At 46.9% G+C, this 22,097-nt stretch overlaps 1 protein-coding gene across 2 annotated transcripts in view; it reads left to right on the plus strand.

Annotated features, from left to right (window-relative positions):
- OGFOD3 (2-oxoglutarate and iron dependent oxygenase domain containing 3) overlaps nt 1-22,097 on the plus strand; it is a 94,521-nt gene that overhangs the window by 5,488 nt on the left and 66,936 nt on the right. Inside the window, exons 2-4 of one of the 2 annotated variants that reach the window (XM_066588163.1) lie at nt 3,124-3,338; nt 13,360-13,435; nt 20,531-20,573. In XM_066588163.1, coding sequence (XP_066444260.1) covers nt 3,124-3,338; nt 13,360-13,435; nt 20,531-20,573 — 334 coding nt within the window. The remainder of the gene's footprint in view (nt 1-3,123; nt 3,339-13,359; nt 13,436-20,530; nt 20,574-22,097) is intronic. The other variant, XM_066588164.1, reaches the window with a different exon arrangement.

The raw sequence follows: 22,097 nt of genomic DNA on the forward strand, positions 1-22,097 counted from the left end.
TACAGTCCTGGGTATAATAGATGATTGGGGAGATCTCTGTATTGTTCCCTTATATATCTATACATAGTTATTAGAGAGCCCCCTTGTTACAGTCCTGGGTATAAATAGATGATGGAAGAGATCTCTGTATTGTCCCCTGATATATTATACATAGTTATTAGAGCGCCCCCTTGTTACAGTCCTGGGTATAAATAGATGATGGAAGAGATCTCTGTATTGTCCCATGATATATTATACATAGTTATTAGAGCGCCTCCTTGTTACAGTCCTGGGTATAATAGATGATGGGAGAGATCTCTGTATTGTCCCCTGATATATCCATACATAGTTATTAGAGCGCCCCCTTGCTACAGTCCTGGGTATAAATAGATGATGGGAGAGATCTCTGTATTGTCCCCTGATATATTATACATAGTTATTAGGTCGCCCCTCAGCCGTCTTTCATCTAAACTAAATAACCCCAATTTTGATAACCTCTCTGGCTATTGTAGTCCACCCATTCCATTTATTACTTTAGTTGCCTTTGTACCCCCTCAAGCTCTGATATGTCCTTCATGAGTACCGGTGCCCCAAACTGTACACAATATTCCATGTGTGGTCTGATCAGTGACTTGTAAGGAGGAAGAACAATGTTCTCATCATGTGCCGCTAGACCTCTTCTGATGCCCCCATGATCCTATTTGGCTTGGCAGCAGCTGCCTGACGCTGGTTGCTCCAGTTAAGCTTACACCTCCAAACCTAAAATGCCCAAGTCCTTTTCCATGTCAGTGTTACTCAGTGGTTTCCCATTTTGGGCTCCTGCCCACGGGCGAACAGATTTGCTGCGGAATCTGCTGTCGGCGTTCGCACTGCGAATCCGCAGCAAATACCGCACGCTACTTACTATGGAGATCCTCCATACGAGCTGAAATCAATTGCGCTTTCTGCTCGCCTGGAAAAAAAAATGCAGCATGCTCCATTTTTGTGTGGATACCTCACCAACGGCTTTCATTGAAGTCAATGGAATCCGTCCGACCCGCAGCTCGTCCGCAAAGGACATTGCGGACTCCGCGTCGTCACCTGAAGGTGTTGTACCAAGATCATAAGTTATAACCTATTCACAGGACAGAGGATAACTTGCTGATTGGTGGGGGTCTCATCTGTGAGATCAGAGGTCCCGTGTCCCCCTCTGCATGTCCCCCTATCTCCACAGTCCAACTGAAATAGAATGGAGTGTTAGTGCACTTGCATGTCCAGCACTGGTTGGGGCGGCAGCGCTGACCCACCGATCAGGAAGCTATCTCATGGGAGGTGGCTAATATGTAATCTTGGTACTACTCCTTTAACCCCTTAAGGGCATGGCCTATTCTGATTCTAAGGACGCAATGATGTTTTTGTTATGCTCATATCCCCTTTTCATGGGCTATAATAACCTTTTTGTTTCTTCGTCGACACAGCCGTATGAGCATTTGGTTTTTGCGTACATGTAATGCATTGCATAACTTTGTTTTTTTATTCCCGCCCTCCAAAATATTAATAAAAGGTTTTTTTTAATTTTTAAAATTTTTTTCTTAGTGTCAATTATTAGCATAAATGACACGATACATTTTTTCAGTTGGTTAATACGATTATAACAATACCAAAATTATATATATTTTTAACTTTATTTGGACATTTTTTTATTGCATCGCTGCATTCAAATTTCCAGAACTTGTTTATTTTACCATCGACTGAGTTTCATGAGGTCTTTTTGGGAGGCAAAATTAACAAAAAAAGCACTGTTTTTTAACACAGTTTAATATGGACGCGACGATACCAAATGTGTTTTTTTTTTTTATACACAGAGGGGAAAGTGCACCAAAAAAGTTTCTTTTTTCTTCTATGTGTATTTTTATGTCCCTGTATGGGACTTGAACCTGTGCACCTATGATCGCTATGATAATGCATTGCAGTACCTATGTAGTGCTATGTATTATTGCTATTATTTAGTGATCATTGGCAAGGGCAGACGCAGATGGCATTTTCTTGTGTCCGGTTGCCATTGCAACACATTGGCCCTGTGTAATTCCATATCGGGTGGGGGAAATGACATCATGGAATGAGCGCCCTCCCTCTGTGAACCACTTAAATGCCGCAATCAACATGGATTGTGGCATGTAGGGGGTTAACAGCGAGGATCAGTGTTCTCACCGATCCCCGCTGTTGCAGAAGAGGCCAGCTGTCAGCCATAGCCAGCTTCCGCTGTGGGTGGAGCGAGCTCAGTAGTAAACGTGCGTCCGTTTGTGCGAACTGTTTCCCACCCTGGACGTAAGTTTACGTCCTGTGACAGGTAAGGGTTGGACCCCTCCCCTACACCGTTACAACAGTGATGACATGCACATTTCCACAGTTAATTTGTTAGACATCCTGGGCAAAGCATAACTTTAAAATGACGGTTTTTAAACTTCCTGCGCCTCATGCAAATTACTGAGGAGCGGGCCAGGCATTTTCTGTTGGCCTACGGACCGCCCCAAACTCCGCCCCTTCTCTGCTGCAGTAATGTGGAGATGATGTACCTCTTGTGGGCAGATTCCACTGTGCACGTGCCGCTGATCCCCAGCTTCTGGTCCTACGATCAGTGGCACCATGTAGTAGAGAGGGGTGGTGTTTGGAGATCTCTTCAGGCTAGCAGACATGGTCCGGCCCGCCCACTGGACTCTCGCTAGTAATTTGCATGAGGCACAGGAAATGTTAAAGTTATAAATGGCTGTGATTGGTTCATCGAGCGCCGGTTCTGATTGGCTGAGCCAGCGCTCGAGAACCCATCAGAGCAATCTCTTGGAGGGACCCGGACAGCGCCTGCTAGGTGAGTATTGCTTTTTTTATCATAGTGTAGCTAGGGCGTTTAACCCTGTCAAAGACGCGGTACCAAGTTGTGCCGCGTTCAGAGCAGCGCTGAAAACTCTGCCCATCCATTTCATTAGGTGACGCACAGAGTTTAAAAAGGCCCCAAAATAGAACATACACCACTTGAACATCGCGGCACTTTTCAGCGTTGCGATCGAGCAGCTGTGTGCGCCTGTGTGAGCGGTCCCATTGAAAGCAATTGTGTATGGGGGGGGGAGGGCAAGGTGACCCCTTTAAATGATATATTTTTCCTTGCAGCTTAAAGAGAAGCCATGCATTAGGAAGGTCATGGAGAAGTCCTCTGGCGTGGGGTGTCTTTGCATTGATCCTTGCAGTTCCTGCTGTTTACTTTCTTTGGGCTTACCCTACTGGAGAGGGGATGGAGGTCCTGGCTTCTCAACACGAGACCCTCCAACACAAATTCTACCCAGTGCCCTGCTCACAGGATTATGGGAACCACAAGCAGTTTACAGGTAACTTATACTCCACTCACATCCACAGCTGCACTCACAGTTGAGGTAAGGCTAAAGAAATTTAAAACTCCTGCTGATTTAGGGGCTATACAAAAAAGTATGCTCTGCTGTGGTGCATTGTGGGAGATGTAGTGTTGCTTAGTATTCTTAGATCATCATGAGTACAGCTCAAGCAATGCAGTACAACACAGTGTTACAGAATCTCAGCTACGGGTGTAGTAGACGTACGGGACCGGAGAGTAGTCAGGTGGAAGCTGGAGGTCGTCAGCAGGTAGTCGATAGTTGCAGTACTAGGGTTGAGGCGGAAAGCCTAGTCCGATTGAAGACAGGAGTTTTGCAGGTAACGTAAAGCTTGACCAAACCGTGCTGTGAAGCAGAATAATCACGCAAGGAGGTAGTGGCAGGGTGAGGTTTATTTAGAAAGGAACAAGACACAGGGTGGACTTGACAAAGAAGACACAGAACCAGGAGCAACGAACAGGAGACTAAGGGCTCCTGTCCATGGGTGTTTTTGAATTGCGTTTCCCATGGCGATAATCCGGCCGCGGGGAACGCAATGCACGCTTTCCATAGCATTGCTATGGAAAGCACAGGCCCCCTGTCCACAAACGGAGAATCATAGTGATTCTCCGCTTGCGGCCGGCAATTCGCAGCATGCTGCGAATTTCCTCGATTCTCCGTAATGAGCCTATCTGTCACATAGGCTCACCGCGGAGATTCGTCTGCCGGCCCTTGTTCCCAGGCGGCGGCTCCCGCGGTGGAGATTCGCCACGGGATTTTGCATCGCCCGTGGACAGGAGCCCTAAGAATCAGAGGGAGCTATCCAGCATGCTGAATAGCTCAGTATGAAGGACTGCCACTTGGGGTACAGGAGGTTGCTGGTTCGAATTGACACTTGGGCTGTCTGCCTGCTCAGTACTTACCTTATATACTCGAGTATTAGCCGACCTGAGTATAAGCCGAGTCAATACGTTTTACCACAAAAAACTGGTGAAACTTATTGACTCGAGTATAAGCCGAGCTATACTCGAGTATATGCTAGATGAAAAAAAAGCCTGCGATGCTCACCTCCCAGCCGGTGTCTGTGTCCCCAGTGGTGTGGCAAGCTGCTTGAGAATTCTTCCCGCTCTCATCTCCCTGCTCAGCTTTGAATTCCCCAGCCGGCAGCGCTGTGTAACTAAGAGCTGTGATTGGATCGAGCGCCAGCCAATCACAGACGGCGCTCGATCATTCAGTGAATGACATCACTGAATGGCTGTGATTGGTTTATCGAGCGCCGGCTGTGATTGGCTGGCGCTCAATCCAATCACAGCGCTTAGTTACACAGCGCTGCCGGCTGGGGAATTCAAAGCCGAGCAGGGAGATGACAGCGGGGAGAATTCTCAAGCAGTTTGCCACACCGCTGGAGAGACCATTGCGACGGGGACACCGACGCCGTCTGGGAGGGGAGTATTGCGTTTGTTTGGGTTTTTACCTCACTCGAGTATAAAGCCGAGGGGGATTTTTTATCATAAAAAAATGCTTTGAAAAACTCGACTTATACTCGAGTATATACAATATATTCCAGGTGTATATAATTAGTATACTAGCAGGGAGGCAAATGGTGAAGAATTGAACCTCTCCGTTTTCTTTCAGTTTTTTTAAATCCCATTAATATTAGTGGGGGGGGGGGGGATCCTTTTTTTCCCATTTTATTTCAGCTTCTCTCCTCTAAAAACGGAACAGAAAGATGGAAACCCTGAACTGCCCCGCAGCTTTATTCATATACAAGAATAACAGATGGACGGACTCCCATAGTGCCACCAAGATGGATTCTGAGTGAAGTCCTTGTACTTCTTGTAGGGCTGCGATGCTCTGCTATCCTCTTGTGGGAAGTCTGCCATTACACCCATTACGGGGGCTGTCACTCAGCTTTCCCAGGCTCCTAAACAGCAGAGCTGCTATAATTGTATACCATAAAGGGAAAAAGAAAATAGAGAAGCTCAGCTGTGCTTAGGAGCCCGCACTACACGGCAGCCGCAGAGAACACTCCCTGTGTCACATCCACCCGCCCCGTCCTGGTGGCCTCCAGCAGGAACATCCACAGTAAAAAAGACTTGGGAAAAGTGTATTACTGCTTTATTGAAAAGTGCCTTTTAAAGCAGGAACAGAGAACGCGCTTCGAACTACGCAGAGTTCTTGTTCACCTCCATTTCCACAAACACATTGAACAGTTGTACTTCATGTCATTTACCAAGTAAAGGGGGTCTCACACGGGTGGGTTGGTTGCAGAATCGCCATCCGCGTGGACTTTCCACAGCAAAACACAGGCATTGAACGGCTTGTAGTTTCGCTTTTTCCCTCACACTTGTTAATACAAATTGCATATTCCGCGAGCAGCAGAAAAAATGCAGCATGCTTTATTTTGCCACGGACTCCAAACGGTCAGCCGCCATTGAAGTCAGTGGAGGCATCTGACCAGCAGCCCATACGCGATTAACATTGCATATGGGCTGCGGGAACCGTATCAACGCTAAGCGACTGCGCGGGAAATACAAGCAAAATAAACAAAACCCTACACTGTGCATGACCGCTAGCGAAGGTTAGGACCGTATGCAGGGTCACCGACCGCAGCGCTCCGCCAGAATCTGCTGCAGGCCTCCCAAATGTGGAATCTGATCCGGTGGTGTGAGCCCAGCCTTAGGTTTCCAGTAATTCTACATGATTAAAAAAAGGCCATTCATGCTCCTCTGGGTAATATGCAAATAAGGGAGATGGAATAATACCTCCACAGTGCCACCTATTGGAATGGAGTCTGGCTTTGCTTTAAATTCCCAGTCATTGTTACAAGGCTTGTACAAAGAGTCTTCCAATAGGTTTTATTCCATCTCCCTTATTTCCGGAATACTACATGTAATGTATATGTTGTCTCTACATGCCGGGTTCAGCAGCGACTTGTACTGTGGCTTGTTCTCATGGAGGCCTGTACTAAGGAAAAGACAGGTGAATGGAGACTAGTGGGAGGTCAGGGCCTGGGAGTTACAGAGTAGAATGAGCAGCGTCTCTCCACAGCACACAATATTCAAGAGGAGAGGGAGCTGATCCTGTGGGGTACAGTAAATCGGCTTCTCCTGATGATGATGATGATGGTGGTGGTGGTGAGTGCAGCAACGAGGTCTGTGGTCTGTATAAATCATAAAGACTTTGGGACAATTAAATCAGCTCCCCTCTTAGGGAGGCATTATACGCTTCTGTTTAGTATACAGAGATTTTTTAAACCTGAAACCGCATGACAAATGTCTGCATTGCCATAAGCATTTGCTCCACAAGGGGGAGCTAATACACCACCGGCAGAGATGCAGTGCAAAAGGCTGCAGTCCTTAAGGCCAGAGCGATGGCATTGTGATAAGGCATGAACATATCGCATCTCTGTGGTGCTATATACTCCGGCTGCTGCTAACAATTCATGCCCGGAAGTGACCGGACTCGCAACAGGAGAGGAACATTTTCTTCTGGGAGGGAAATGTCTCTGCGCTGAAATGTCAGCCTTCAACTATAGTTACTGCAGCAATTTGTAATTGGTTATGTTGGTAAACTGTAGATAACATTGCTCTCAGGAGACTATAGGATGCGGGTACAGATGCAGCACTGCATACTGATAACCACAAGTAATACATTTATCATAAGCTTCCTGGCTTGTGAATGGAATGCTAGAACTGCAGTAAAGACCGCTGGGGCCGGTGTGGGATGTCACTCTTACCGCTGAGGCCGGTGTAGGATGTCACTATTACTGCTGGGGCCGCTGTGGGATGTCACTCTTACCGCTAAGGCCGGTGTAGGATGTCACTATTACTGCTGGGGCCGGTGTGGGATATCACTATGACCGCTGGGGCCAGTATGGGATGTCACTCTTACCGCTGGCGACGGTGTGGGATGTCACTGTTACCGCTGGGGCCGCTGTAGGATGTCACTATTACCACTGGGGCCAGTGTGGGATGTCATTCTTACCGCTGGGGCCAGTGTGGGATGTCACTCTTACCGCTGGGGCCAGTGTGGGATGTCACTCTTACCGCTGGGGCCAGTGTGGGATGTCACTCTTACCGCTGGGGCCAGTGTGGGATGTCACTCTTACCGCTGGGGCCAGTGTGGGATGTCACTCTTACCGCTGGGGCCAGTGTGGGATGTCACTCTTACCGCTGGGGCCAGTGTGGGATGTCACTCTTACCGCTGGGGCCAGTGTGGGATGTCACTCTTACCGCTGGGGCCAGTGTGGGATGTCACTCTTACCGCTGGGGCCAGTGTGGGATGTCACTCTTACCGCTGGGACCGCTGTAGGATGTCACTATTACCGCTGGGGCCGCTGTGGGATGTCACTCTTACCGCTGGGACCGCTGTAGGATGTCACTATTACCGCTGGGACCGCTGTAGGATGTCACTATTACCGCTGGGGCCAGTGTGGGATGTCACTATTACCGCTGGGGCCGCTGTGGGATGTCACTCTTACCGCTGGGGCCAGTGTGGGATGTCACTCTTACTGCTGGGGACGGTGTTGGATGTCACTGTTACCGCTGGGGCCGCTGTGGGATGTCACTATTACCGCTGGGACCGCTGTAGGATGTCACTATTACCGCTGGGGCCAGTGTGGGATGTCGCTGGGGCCGCTGTGGGATGTCACTCTTACCGCTGGGGCCAGTGTGGGATGTCACTTCTACCGCTGGGGCCGCTGTGGGATGTCACTCTTACCGCTGGGGCCAGTGTGGGATGTTACTATTACACAGGGGGCCGCTGTGGGATGTCACTCTTACCGCTGGGACCGCTGTAGGATGTCACTATTACCGCTGGGGCCAGTGTGGGATGTCACTGTTACCGCTGGGGCCGCTGTGGGATGTCACTCTTACCGCTGGGGCCAGTGTGGGATGTCACTTCTACCGCTGGGGCCGCTGTGGGATGTCACTCTTACCGCTGGGGCCAGTGTGGAATGTTACTATTACACAGGGGGCCGCTGTGGGATGTCACTCTTACCGTTGGGACCACTGTAGGATGTCACTATTACCGCTGGGACCGCTGTAGGATGTCACTATTACCGCTGGGACTGCTGTAGGATGTCACTATTACCGCTGGGGCCAGTGTGGGATGTCACTATTACCGCTGGGTCCACTGTGGGATGTCACTATTACCGCTGGGGCCAGTGTGGGATGTCACTATTACCGCTGGGACCGCTGTAGGATGTCACTATTACCGCTGTGGCTGCCTTGGGGGTCACTATTACCGCTGGAGTATGTTTACACATGGCAGAAATGCTGCAAAATGGAGCACCAACCTCCCTCTCACTGAGCGCCAGATAAAGCTGCGCTCTGAACTGCACATGAGCAATACAGCGCAGTGCTTCTGTCCTCCCATCATGCACTGTTCACAGGATGTTGCAGCCTACGGCAAGGGAGGAAGTAGCAAAAGCGGACAAGATGTCAGAGGAAGTGGAGATATTTTTCAGGCGGACTGATGATGTACGTTACATTTTAAAATGTTAGTCTGTGCCTGGAATACCCCTTTAACCCCTTAAGGACCAGACACCTTATAGGGATTTTACCTTTGAGGTGGTTTTACTGCTCTATTTTTTTTACCTTCAGCTACCAAAATTATTTAGCAGCATTTTTTCCATCACACATAGGCCTATTTTTGTATATTTTTTTTTTTACTGACTTTTTATTTCTGTTTTTTGTTTTGTTTTATTGGGGGTAAAAAGCTAAAAATAATGATTTTTTTTTTACATTTATAGTTTTTAAAATTAGTATATTTACACTAACATAAAGTACGGGATGGTAGATACTGGAAGTGAATGTGCTGTTCGTGCTACAGCAGACTTTTCATGGCTCCTCGCTGACTGCGCTCTCATGCCAGGGTTATTGCACTGTATATTTCTGTGTCACTTTTATGGGAATTCTACCTCTATGCCACGGATTATTATTAGTTGACATCTGGTAAGATTGATGAGAGGAGACGGCAGACTGTTATTTCTGGATAGTTAATAATACAAATGGATGGGATGTCTATGGAGCAATCTGTGTTATTTAATTGGCTAATACCGAGCTCCAAATCTCCTGCATAGTCATACAGAGAAATAGTAAAGTTCTGTCTGCCTGTTGTCACCATTAGCGGCAGCTTAGTACATACAGATATATTATTGACTTCCATGGATGATAGATCCTTATCTGATGAGCACCCCCTAGTGGTCGCTGCAGTCAAGCAGAATTTTAGCATGTAACGGTGGCTCTAAGGAAGGGGTTTGGAAAAGGATTTGAAGCTTTGCTCATTTGGCCATAGACTAGAGTAGGGATATGGGCATCTCCATCTGACCATAAGTTTGCAGAGTGCACATTCGTAATTAATGTACAATACAGCTTCCGCAGGAGATTTCCCCAGCTCTACTTGTGCCCTGAATGACAAAGCTGTCTATTTATGCAATAGGACTGGGGAATATATTACATAGGTAGACACCACCCTGGTAGGAGTTTGGGAAAGCTGGCTAACAACCAGAATGGATGCTTGACATCTGCAAGACACATCACCCAGCTTTCCAAGCAGATCCGTTCAGTAATATAATGTAACAGGGGCAGGAAGAAGCTTACCTGTCAGGACCTTGGGAAAGGTGACATCCACTATGGGCACATTACAGATCCTACAGATGTCACCAAGCTTTCCTAGTGCTCTGACTGGCTGATCTGTAATTATAAGCATACCGCATGCTTATAACTATTGGCCAGTGTGGAGTTTGGACGAGCTGGCTGGCCTCCAATGTATGAGCACTACAGTTCCTGCAGGTGATGCCACCGAGCTGTCCTTGAGCCCTGTGTAGTTATATAATAGTAGCAGGGGGCTTATTAATCAGGAATTTGGGAAAGCTTGTTGACATCCAATATGTGTATTGCAGTTTTTGCTGGTGATACAACCCACCCTTCCCATTGCTCTGAATAACTTATCTGTCTAGATATGAAAAGCAATAAACGGACAGGATGTAACAAACTACTAACGACAACCTGGCCGTCCGTGTGTGCGTGAGTGGGTTTGTGAGTGACTTACATGCTCCGCCCCTGATCACATGATGATGACATCATCAAAGGTGCTTCACCCGCAGTAAGGGAGTTACATGCTCCGCCCCTGATCACATGACAGTGACATCCTCATAGGTCTTGTATGCACACAGCTGCTGTCCGGCTAGATGTTCCTTAGTATTCTATATCAACTGAAGCCGCAGGGGGTTTGTAGTCCGCCCTTAATATGCACAAGGATGCAGTACCTTTGATGATGTAACCGTTATATGATCAGGGGCGGAGCATGTAAGTCCTTTACTCGGGATGAGCATCACTGTCATGCAATCGGGGGCGGAGCATAATGATGATGTCATCACAGGTCCTTTATCTTCACTGCTGTGTTGCTTCTGATCCCTGTTGTATGGGATGAACAATACATGTAGCAGCGCTGTGTGTGTGACGTGCATGTAGCAGCGCTGTGTGTGTGACGTGCATGTAGCAGCGCTGTGTGTGTGACGTGCATGTAGCAGCGCTGTGTGTGTGACGTGCATGTAGCAGCACTGTGTGTGTGACGTGCATGTAGCAGCACTGTGTGTGTGTCGTGCATGTAGCAGCGCTGTGTGTGTGTCGTGCATGTAGCAGCACTGTGTATGTGACGTGCATGTAGCAGCACTGTGTATGTGACAGGCATGTAGCAGCGCTGTGTGTGTGACAGGCATGTAACAGCACTGTGTGTGTGACAAGCATGTAACAGCGCTGTGTGTGTGACAGGCATGTAACAGCGCTGTGTGTGTGACAGGCATGTAACAGCGCTGTGTGTGTGACAGGCATGTAGCAGCGCTGTGTGTGTGATGTGCTTATAGCAGTGCTGTGTGTGTGACGTGCATGTAGTAGTGCTGTGTGTGTGACGTGCATGTAGCAGTGCTGTGTGTGTGACGTGCATGTAGCAGTGCTGTGTGTGTGACGTGCATGTAGCAGTGCTTGTGTGTGTGACGTGCATGTACAATACTGTACGTTTGTTACGTGGATGTAGCAGTGCTGTATGTTTGTGACGTGCATGTAGCAGTGCTGTGTGTTTGTGACGTGCATGTAGCAGTGCTGTGTGTTTCACATGCATGTAGCAATACTGTGTGTTTGTGTCGTGCATGTAGCAAAGCTGTATATTTGTGACATGCATGTACCGGTAGCATTACTGTATGTTTTTGACGTGCATGTAGCAGTTCTGTGTGTGTGTGTGACGTGCATGTAGCAGCGCTGTGTGTGTGACGTGCATGTAGCAGCGCTGTGTGTGTGACATTCATGTAGCAGCGCTGTGTGTGTGACGTGTATGTAGCAGCGCTGTGTGTGTGACGTGTATGTAGCAGCGCTGTGTGTGACGTGTATGTAGCAGCGCTGTGTGTGACGTGCATGTAGCAGTGCTGTGTGTGTGACGTGCATGTAGCAGCGCTGTGTGTGTGACGTGCATGTAGCAGAGCTGTTTGTTTGTGACATGCATGTAGCAGTACTGTATGTTTGTGACATGCATGTAGCAGTACTGTGTGTGTGATGTGCATGTAGCAGTGCTGTGTGTGTGACGTGCATGTAGCAGTGCTGTGTGTGTGACGTGCATGTAGCAGTGCTGTGTGTGTGACGTGCATGTAGCAGTGCTGTGCATGTGACGTGCATATAGCAGAGCTGTATGTTTGTGACGTGCATGTAGCAGTACTGTATGTTTGTGACATGCATGTAGCAATACTGTGTGTGTGATGTGCATGTAGCAGAGCTGTATGTTTGTGACGTGCATGTAGCAGTGCTGTGTGCGTGACGTGCATGTAGCACCACTATAAACACTGGTACTATAATTTCCTAATAATTACTAGTCACATAACTACAGGCTACCCAGTCAGGAATTCGGAGAGCTAGCTAGCAGCCAATAAGGGTGCATGACTTCTGAAAGTTATGGCTGAGCAGTCTAGTCCTACAGTCTATCTAGAGATAACATTTTGGAAGTCTTATGAATTGTGAAGTTTGGAAAAGCTGGCTGACAACCCATATGAGCGCACTGCCGGGGGTGTTGGCAGCTTTTTATTGTTCTCAATATCAAATCTGTAATACAAAGTAATAGGAGTGGTTGATGATCACATAACTACAGGAGCATGTCTGCAAAAAGGTGGGTGATCGTCCCCATCGTCTGTCATCAAGGAGCATAAGGCAGCCAAAAGGGGAGAAAAAGCAGCAATACTTTAGGAAGATTACAAGGGCTAAGACTAAACAAACCGCCTCCAGCCCGAACTCTTACTCCCCATGTCTCGGGCTCATCGCCTTGCTGTGTCTTGCAGCACATAGGAAGCAGCAGCTTTGTATATATGTAATTACGGCGCGTGCTGTCAGGTAGGTTCGCCTGATGCCAGTCCCGCTGGGTTTGTGCCCTCCTCTCACAGGGACTGTGATGATGCCCCCTGAGGGCTGCTGATGAGATGCACACCTGACAGTAGGAAAGGGGCGCTAATGTCAGTCATTCAGTCCGCGGGGACTTCTCTCTTCTGGCAGAACATTCTTGGCTCAAAATTAATTACAGCTGTTTTGATTTAATGAGAATTTGCCATTTCTTTCATGCCTTCTTGGTGGTTATTAAGCATTGGTTGGTCTTAGCGGCCCGGCGATAGGCTCCCAGGCAAACAGCTACAGGCTCCTGGCTGAGAAGGAGTTAACCCCGTCCATCGAGTACTTAAAAGTCAAAGAGCAGTGCGGGCTGCCCACGTCCACTGTCTAAAAATATAAACTTCTAGGAGCTGCCAGGAAAAAAGGGAATGCTACTGAGATAAGCGGCGCCACCCCTGGGCTCTGTAATTGCTGGTAAAGTGGCTGCACGCTTCATTGTGGGTGGGGGGTACTTATTTCACCCCTTAATCAAATTAAAAGTTATTTTTGTCTAATTGACTGGCTGTACACATTGTACTTTATACCGTATGACTTAATAATTGTTTATCGGAATTGTTTGCACAAGGAATAATGCCGTATTTCTCTCTTCCAAGGGTGCACCCCACTGAAATGTGGGCGAGCGGTGACCGACGCTGTGATAACCCACCAGGAAGCCAAGAGAATGTTGAGGTAAGGTCCTATTTTGCCGTATTTATGGTAGAGCATTTATTTTTATGCAGTATTGTCTACTGAAATTCAAGGAAAAGGAGAAGTTATCCTCTTCCTCCCTTCCTGACAGGACTGTAGGACTACACTTTCCAACAGATGTAGGGTAAGAGGGAGGGGGCTTAGTTTTATGAGGAGCACCAGAGCATTGACTGAGGACCAGGTGACGGGCAGATGGAATGCTCACAATGGTGGGTGCCAGCAGGCCGGGATGCCCGTGCTTTCCTTGCAGGTTCCGGGTCAATAGGTGCTAGTTTACATTTAGCTACGCATTCTCATAACTGGATGAGTCTGTTAGATAGCTGTTGGTTGAACACTTGCTCAGCTAACAGATATTCCTCCTAACTCCACCATGAACGTTCACACACGGCCAAGCATGCATATTTTTAGAATGAGAGCACCTAGAAGGGGAGTGAGGAAACTTAGAAGTCCATCCATGCTCCCCTAAGAACTATAGATGTTTTTACAATGGTACAGTGAATAAGCCATCACCTAACCCCTCTGACAGCATTGTATCTCCTCCGGTAACCTAACATACCCAATCTTCTTTTTCCTGAGGCCACGGACACATTAGGAGACCCCTATGCATTGGCTGATCCTAAAATCAGTTTGGGGGATTAGGGATAGCATTCATGATTCTAGTTAGAGTAAGTGATTGTGATTAGGAGTGCAGTTTGAATTTAGTGTTGTAGCCTGTGATTATGGTTAGGATTTGTGGTTGGGGGGGGGGGTTATGAATTGGGTTTAGGGTCTCATAGTTGTGTTACAGTTTATGATTAGGGTCATAGCTTGGGTTTAAAGGGAACCTGTCATTAGGATTTCCGTTCTCAAACTTATGCTGTGCAAGCACTGGATTTCTCTGCAATTTGTAGTGACATCAGCCGGAGAGGAGGGGGACCATCTAAGAATGGGTGGGAGTACATAACTCAAAAGAAGCCATTTGCAAGAAAGGTGCCAAATTTTAAAAATCGCATCTACACTGCTCAGTACTGCTGTCTAATGTGCTGCATGATTATACTGTGTCTGCATGTGCTACAGAGAGGCATTTTGCTATTTTCTGTGCACAGCATATAGAAGACATAGTAGTAGTCTCGTCCCACTAGCTCAAAGAGAACTGAAAATTAGATATACAGTCTGCAATAGGGAAAAGGGATGATAAATACAGGACAGAAGTCATACAGTGACCAGAAATAATGTCATGCCTCATGTACACACGACAGCTTGTTCCGAAAAGTCATTTGCAAGTGTATGTACGTTTTAACCCCCTCAGCGCACACTTCAGTTTTCCCTACAGTTTAGTTAAAACTTTTCCAGTGTATCCCGGGCAGCTCTGTGCTACAGTAATAATTATGATCATTTTCCAGCTTGTTCTGCAGAACTGTACTCTAAATACATTGCATTACACATAATTACAGACCTGGTTCACGCAGCGGAAATGTACTGCTCACAGAGGACAAGTAAGCCACAAGGTGTGAGGGGTCTGGACCAAGGTCCGCTTCTGAGCAGGTCGCTATGAAATGTGGCCTCGGAGGAGCAGCTGGGAAATGATTTTGGTCGACTTCGGGCTACAGGACTGTAATTTGTCTGGTCTGTTCTTTTAGGATAATTAAAAGTCCCATGCTAGTTATGCTTCTGACCCCTTCCCAACCCCTGTGTATAGCGGATGTTGGAGGCAATGTAAGCCTACTCCACTTATATTGAGTATATTACACCTAACACACGTTGAGCTTGGCTGTTTAACCCCTTAAATGCTGTGGTCAATAGTTAAAGGGATTTTCCAGGCAAAAATTATTGATGATTTATCCGCAAGGTGGGTCATAAATAGTTAATCACTGGGGACCTGTCGCTTCGGATTCATGGCGATGAGCTGATTGATCAGCCTACTGTCAGTGCCGTGGAGCCGGAGGTCGTCATAGGGGACGGAAGCAGAAGTGCCGTAGCTTGCTTCACTCCATTGAAAGCTGAAGCAGTTATTACAGTTCAGGCACTTCTGCCTTCAACAGCAGGGTTGGATACAAAAATGTAAAACCCACTGATGCCAGCTATGGCACTTCTGATCCCTCCCCTTATGACAACATCTGGCCCCGATCTACTGATAGCAGGCTGGGTGATCAGCTCATTGCCGGGGATCCTGAGCGGCAGCTGCCCGTTGAGTAACCATTGATCTATTGATGGCCTATCCTGAGGATAGATCGTCTGTAGCTTTTTCCCAGAAAGCCCCTTTAAGGACAAAACAGAATACAGTAAAACCTCTACTAACGTTTGTAATCCGTCCGAAAGCAATCGGCTTTACCTGAAATCGTTGCTACTAGAGGTAATTATTTTCATGGGAATCAATGTAAATCCAATTAATTTGTTCTAGACATTCCAAAAAACACACCAAACTACCTTTCAGTACTGTGTGTTATCTGTGGTGCTACATAGGACTGCAGGTGACATCTACGGTACTCTTGTATCTTGTCTCCACCAGAATAATGTGTGGAGACATGCATTGCCAGGGCTAAGTTGAAGGACACACCCCCAGCAGCTGATTGGCTGTCGCAGACGTGCTCTCCTGAGCTGGACCTCCTGCTTCATCCTCCCAGGCCCCACACAGACATATGCCACTGGAAGTGGGGCCGGCCCTGAAGCTGCGGACGCTACTGCTACTAAAGTGACAGTGGTCCCCCTGTGCAGTGGCTGCAGGGAGATTGGGGAGAACGGCAGCGCCGATGAGCCAGCACAGCAGGGCCCTGGACAGCTCCGTTCGGAGGAAGCTCAACGAGGACGGCATGGGAGATGGTGTAGGGGAGAGAGGGTGGGGGGTTTCCTGGTTTCAGCGTGGATGGAGGATGCCATGGGAGACATCCACAAATGTGACAGGGAGGTGGTGAGCGAAGATGCCATCCCGCCAATGGCGGCGGCAGGACACTAACAGGTTCGTCAGGAGCTGACAGCTGTGAAAGTCTGAGACCGCCGGTGGGGGGAGAGTCACAGGTTCTCCAGCAGCTGACATGGCATGCCGCAGACGGCAGCTGTGAAAAAGCCGCTAGGAAGCATGCATGCCAGAGGGGCATGTACAGCTGTCAGCCTGGCCCTTCCCTACTGCTGTATCCTGCCAACCCATGTCTACACCTCTACTTCCGGTGTAGACAAGATGCAACAGTACTGGCATCTACTAGATCATTTGTCCTCAGTGTCATCAATGTGTTCGCACTGGTGTTAGGAGTGCAATTGTACAGTACTGTACTAACATGTTTCCTCAAAAATTAGCCCTAGCTACACTACATGAAAAAAAACAATACTCTCCTAGCAGGCGGCGTTTGGGTCCCTCACGCTGGGCTGCGGAGCTCCGGCAGTCTTCCGTGTAGTTCTCGGCGCTGAGAGAGCATTCTCTTCCTGCTAACGGGGCTTGAATACCCCGCCTTCAGCAAGTGAATGTAGTGATTGGATCAAGAGCGCCGTGGTTCAGCCAATCAGAATCGGCTCTTGATGAACCAATCACAGCCATTCAATAATGTTATTCACTGAATTGCTGTGATTGGTTCATCGAGCTTTTTTAATCAACGTGTTTTTCTAAATTAAAACTTTTTTGTAAATGATTTTCATAAAAAAAATTTCTGATTGTTTGATTTCTATGCTTGCATTCTTTTCCAAAGCACTGCGGACCGGAGGACCGGAATCCTAGCATAATCTCCTCCTCAGAGTAAACTGATAGGTTGTTTCTAAGCTCCTCCCCTGTTGTGAATGTGTAATTCACTGCCTATCCAATGTGCCATATTTACAGCACTCAGACTGAATACGCCTCATTAGGTGCCCATTTATACTGGCTAATTGTCATAATTTGTTAATTTTTGGGGGGCGATCGTAAGAATAATTGCCCAGTGTTAATAAAAAAGATCAATGAAAAATACTAAAATGATCATTTCCTCTAATCTTCATCAGTCGTGCTGCTGCATAGATACAGTACCAAAACCAAGCATACTGCAGATACTGTTCCAGAACTGAGCTTACTACAGATGCAGTACAAGAACCAAGCTTACTACATAGATATTGTACCAGAACTTTGCTTATTTCAAAAATATAGTACCAGAACCAGGCCTACCGCATACATAGAGTACTAGAATCAAGCTTACTAGATACAGTATCAGAACCACGTTTAATACATAGATACGGTACTAGAACTGAGCTTACTGGATAAATACGGTATCAGGACCAAGGTTTCATTTACCTTTGTCTGAATAATAAAATGTCCACTACCAGTATAAAACAAATACAGAACCATCAGCAGCAACATATAGATGACATACAGTTGCATCCCATTTTTAGCACATCTGAAATTACAGTGCTTAGTTTTTTTGTTTTTTTTAACCTGTTTTCCCCATGCCAAAACATAATAAAGCAGCTGTTACTCACCTCTACTGTATCAGTTTTCTGTCATATGCTCTCAGGTCTGCAGTCAGTGTGTACACCATCTCTGCTTCTCCTGTAGTTATGTGTAGTTCTCTTAGAAACATTGGGATAAGAGATGAGCGAGCATACTCGCTAAGGGCAATTACTCGAGCGAGCATTGTCCTTAGCGAGTACCTGCCCGCTCGTGAGAAAAGATTCAGGTGCCGGCGGGGGAGAGCGGGGGGAAACCTCTCTCCCTCTCAACCCCCCCCCCCCCCCCCTCCTGCCTGCTCACTCCCGCAACTCACCGCTCACCTGTGCCGGCACCCAAATCTTTTCTTCCAGGCAGGCAGGTACTCGCTAAGGACAATACTCGCTCGAGTAATTGCCCTTAGCGAGTATGCTCGCTCATCTCTAATTGGGATTCATTTCTGGTCTTCAAGGCAAAGCCTGAATAACAGCCTAATTTAAGGGAGAGTCCATTAAAATCAATAAATCTGGTTACTGTTCCAGAGACCTTTCTACCTGTAGATAAAAGGAACCAAATCAAACAAATGAGTCAAAAATATTAGACTAAGGCCTCATGCCCACGGTCGTGTCGAATTCTGACACGGCGCCCCCCAATGACCCCATACTCACCTCCCCGGATCCGCCACAAGCGTCCCGTTCGATGAGCTGGCGCGCATGTGCAGTGCGACGCATGACACACCTACGCTAGGCGGTGACGCGTATTCCTACGATACTTCCACTGTGCTCACAACGGAAGTATCACGGGACAGATGGCTTCCATTGACTGCCATCCTCGCGTTTTTCCGTACGAAATAGAACGTGCTGCAATTCTCCCCTGCAAGCGGAAAATCGCAGTTGATTTCCACTCGTGGGCAGGGGAGAATCCCTTAACATGGCATGGCTATGGACGGCTATTGATTCGGGATCTGCGGCGGGTGTCTGGCTGGATTCCAGAGCGATATTCTGTCCGTGGGCATTGGGCCTTAGTAATTTATTTATGGAGATAAATGATCCAATCCCACATGTCTGCGGGTGGTAAAAGTTTGTGAACCTTTGCTTTCAGTATCTGGCGTGATCCCCTTGTGCAGCATCTAAACTTTTCAGGTAATTGTAGATTAGTCCTACACGGTGGCTTGGAGGAATATTAGCCCATTCCTCCTTACTAAGCAGTTTCCACTTTGTTATACTGTTGGATGTCCTCCCATGAACTGCTCCTTCAGGTCCGTCCACAACATTTCTATAGGATTAAAGGGATTTTCTGAGTGCTACAATTTCTGTAAATCCATTCCCTGTGCCGTAAAATAACAAGCATATGCTCACCTCTCCACGGTGTGTCCCATGGCGCTGCTCCCGGTCTCCTCTCTGATGGTATGTTTTCATAGGGAGAGGTGAATATAAGCTTATTTGTTATTTTACTGCATGGAAGGCTGGATTTACAGAAATTGTACAACTTGTAGAACCCCTTTAAGGTCAGGACTTTAAGTTTATTCTGCTTTAACGAGTCTTTTGTAGAACTACTTGCGTGCTTTAGGTCGTTGTCTTGCTGCATTACCCAGCTCACGGACAGATGCCCTGACATCTTCCCTTAGAACAGGCTGGTATATTTCAGAATTCATTGTTCCATCAATGATGATCAGCCTTTCTGGCCCAGATCCCACGATCCCAATATCGCCCTCGCAATCCTTCTGAAAACTCCTGGATGGAGGTCATTTTCACATGGAAATAGCCTCACATCCCTGCGGGGTTCCCTTTATCTCCACCACTGCTATCACAGCCACGGCAGGAGATCGCAATGTTCTACCACTGTTTTCAGTGGGGCCGCCGGCCCCATTGACAACATGTGGAAACCCCTGGATGTGACAGGCTTGGTTCGCTGCAGGGCTGAAGGAATCTCCCGCTGCAGCTGTCATAGCCGTGGTAGGGGATCGCAATGTTCTTCCATTGGTTTCAATCCTAAGACCCAATGTCCACTTGCATGCACAGATTCCACTGCTGAATCCAGCCGTACCCATGGACATTTTCTTACATGTCCAGCTCCAGTGCACATCTCTGCGCCGACCGTATCTTATTTCTTCAGCACAGCTGACGCATGAGCAGCGCCGTCCCTGCGGGATCTGCAGGAAGATGGAGCATGCTGCAATTTCTTTTCGTCCGTTCGATTTGCACACCGTGAAAAAAAATCACATTCGCATTCTTTCAGTTGCCGCGCGGATATTAATGCAGGAGACATGATTCTATAATTAAAATCCACACGTGGACATTGGGCCTAATAGTTCACAAACTTTTGCCACTCACAGACATGTGATATTTCATCATTTTCCTTCATAAACAAATGACTGATTCTAATATTTCTGACCCATTTGTAGGATTTGGATCTCTTTATCTACTTTTAGGACTAATTTTAGGTCAAATATATGCAGAAATATAGAAAATTCTGAAGGGTTCACAAACTTTCAAGCACCACTTCTATTTAGTTTGAAGGCTGAGCTCAGATCCCATTCTCCTGGAGGAAACGTTTCACCCCCTCATTAGTCCGCAGGCGCTATAGCTCCTGGTATAACATTGTATCTACACAGAGTATTGCAGTACGCCTAGTGAACTCCAGCAGTATATAGCGGCATGCCAGCCGAGGTCTGTTTCTAGTTGAGATCTGATTACCCACTTTGTGCTTTCCTACAGGATAGCTGAGGCGGGATTGTCCCTCGGAGGCTCTGACGGAGGGGTGAGTATTCGATATCAGAGGCTTCAACAGATTAATACTGGCTTTTCAACACGTTACAGGAGCCCCTCTGGCTATAAAGCAAGTAATCCATCCTTGTGTGTGTGTGTGGGATTCTGTCCCAGCCAGCTTCACTGTAGTCCCAGCTTCGTGGCTCCGGTAATACATGTCACCTGCTGGGAAAGTGTTACTACGTCTAGACTTCTATTACTGGGTAGTTATCTGATTGTTGTGGGCAGTTTTGTTTGTTTTTTATGATGCTATAGACAGTGTACAGCAATACAGGATTGCGGCATAATAGGACCTGAGAACGGAGCTGTCAATCCCATCCAGCAGTTCAGTGGATCTGGACTGTTTTTTAGTAGCCAGTTTTGCTCTGAGGGACTCCTTGCCTCCATTGTAGTCAGTGAGCGGCCCATTCAGTCTAGTAAGACACAGAAGCAGGAATGAACATTCAGTGTTAGGGTCATTCCTGCACATTCAGGCAGCCGAGTGCAAGTTCCACCCGAGATTCTCAGGCGAAGCTCACATTGGACAGCGCACGGACACCCCATCTGTTTTCTATCTAGTGTGAAAGAGTGGACATTACATGTCCTACGCTCATCTGCGAATCGCACCAGTATAGGATATGCTCCGACTCTTTTACACAGACCATCGGTTTGCGAAAAAGAATGCTGCTCTAAAAAGCTCCATTCTTTTCATTAAGTCCGAATTTGCTCCATTAAAAACTGGGACAGAATGCACATCTAAAACTTACCCGTCTGAATAGGACCTAACAGGTAATGGGGTGGGGGCCCCTTTGCAAAGCTTTAGGCAACCTTCTCATAATTACTTTTAAGGGGGTTTTCCACCTTTTAACTATTGATTACCTATGCGCAATGATTATTAAAGGGCCACTCTGTCCAAAACAGCGCTGCAATGGTATTGTTTCATCTTCCTTATTTGCAGGTCTGAAGGAGAGAGAACACACAGACCTGTGACTTCCCAACACCAATTTAGAGATTATAAAACTTTCACATCCCTTAGCTCAGTGGACTAATTAAGTATTTACTTCTCTGCTTATCTTGTCTGCATATTAGTCTCACTATGTCTATGCCCTTTCATATGTGTACATTTGTGTGTGTGTGTGTGTGTATGTGTATATATATATATATATATATATATATATATATATATATATATATATATATATATATATATATATATATATATATATATATATGCCCCATCCAGATCTGTTTCATTATCCCTGAGGAAGGACCCTGAGAGGTCCGATAGCTCGCTATAACATCATGTATTTTTGTTAGCCACTAAAAGGTATCATATCTACAAGATTATGTGGTTTCTCTTGCTGAGAACAATCACATTTTACTGTGATAGATCTCATTGTTCTCTATAGCCGCATAATTAACACTGTACACACGCAATTACATTGCGTATGTGCGGCGTTTATACACATTGTTGCAAAGCGGCAGATTGTGTAGTTTAAAAAAAACAAACAAACAAACCCATAAACACTTCAAATGA

This window comes from Eleutherodactylus coqui, chromosome 13 (assembly GCF_035609145.1).
Source record: "Eleutherodactylus coqui strain aEleCoq1 chromosome 13, aEleCoq1.hap1, whole genome shotgun sequence".
Lineage (NCBI taxonomy): Eukaryota > Metazoa > Chordata > Amphibia > Anura > Eleutherodactylidae > Eleutherodactylus > Eleutherodactylus coqui.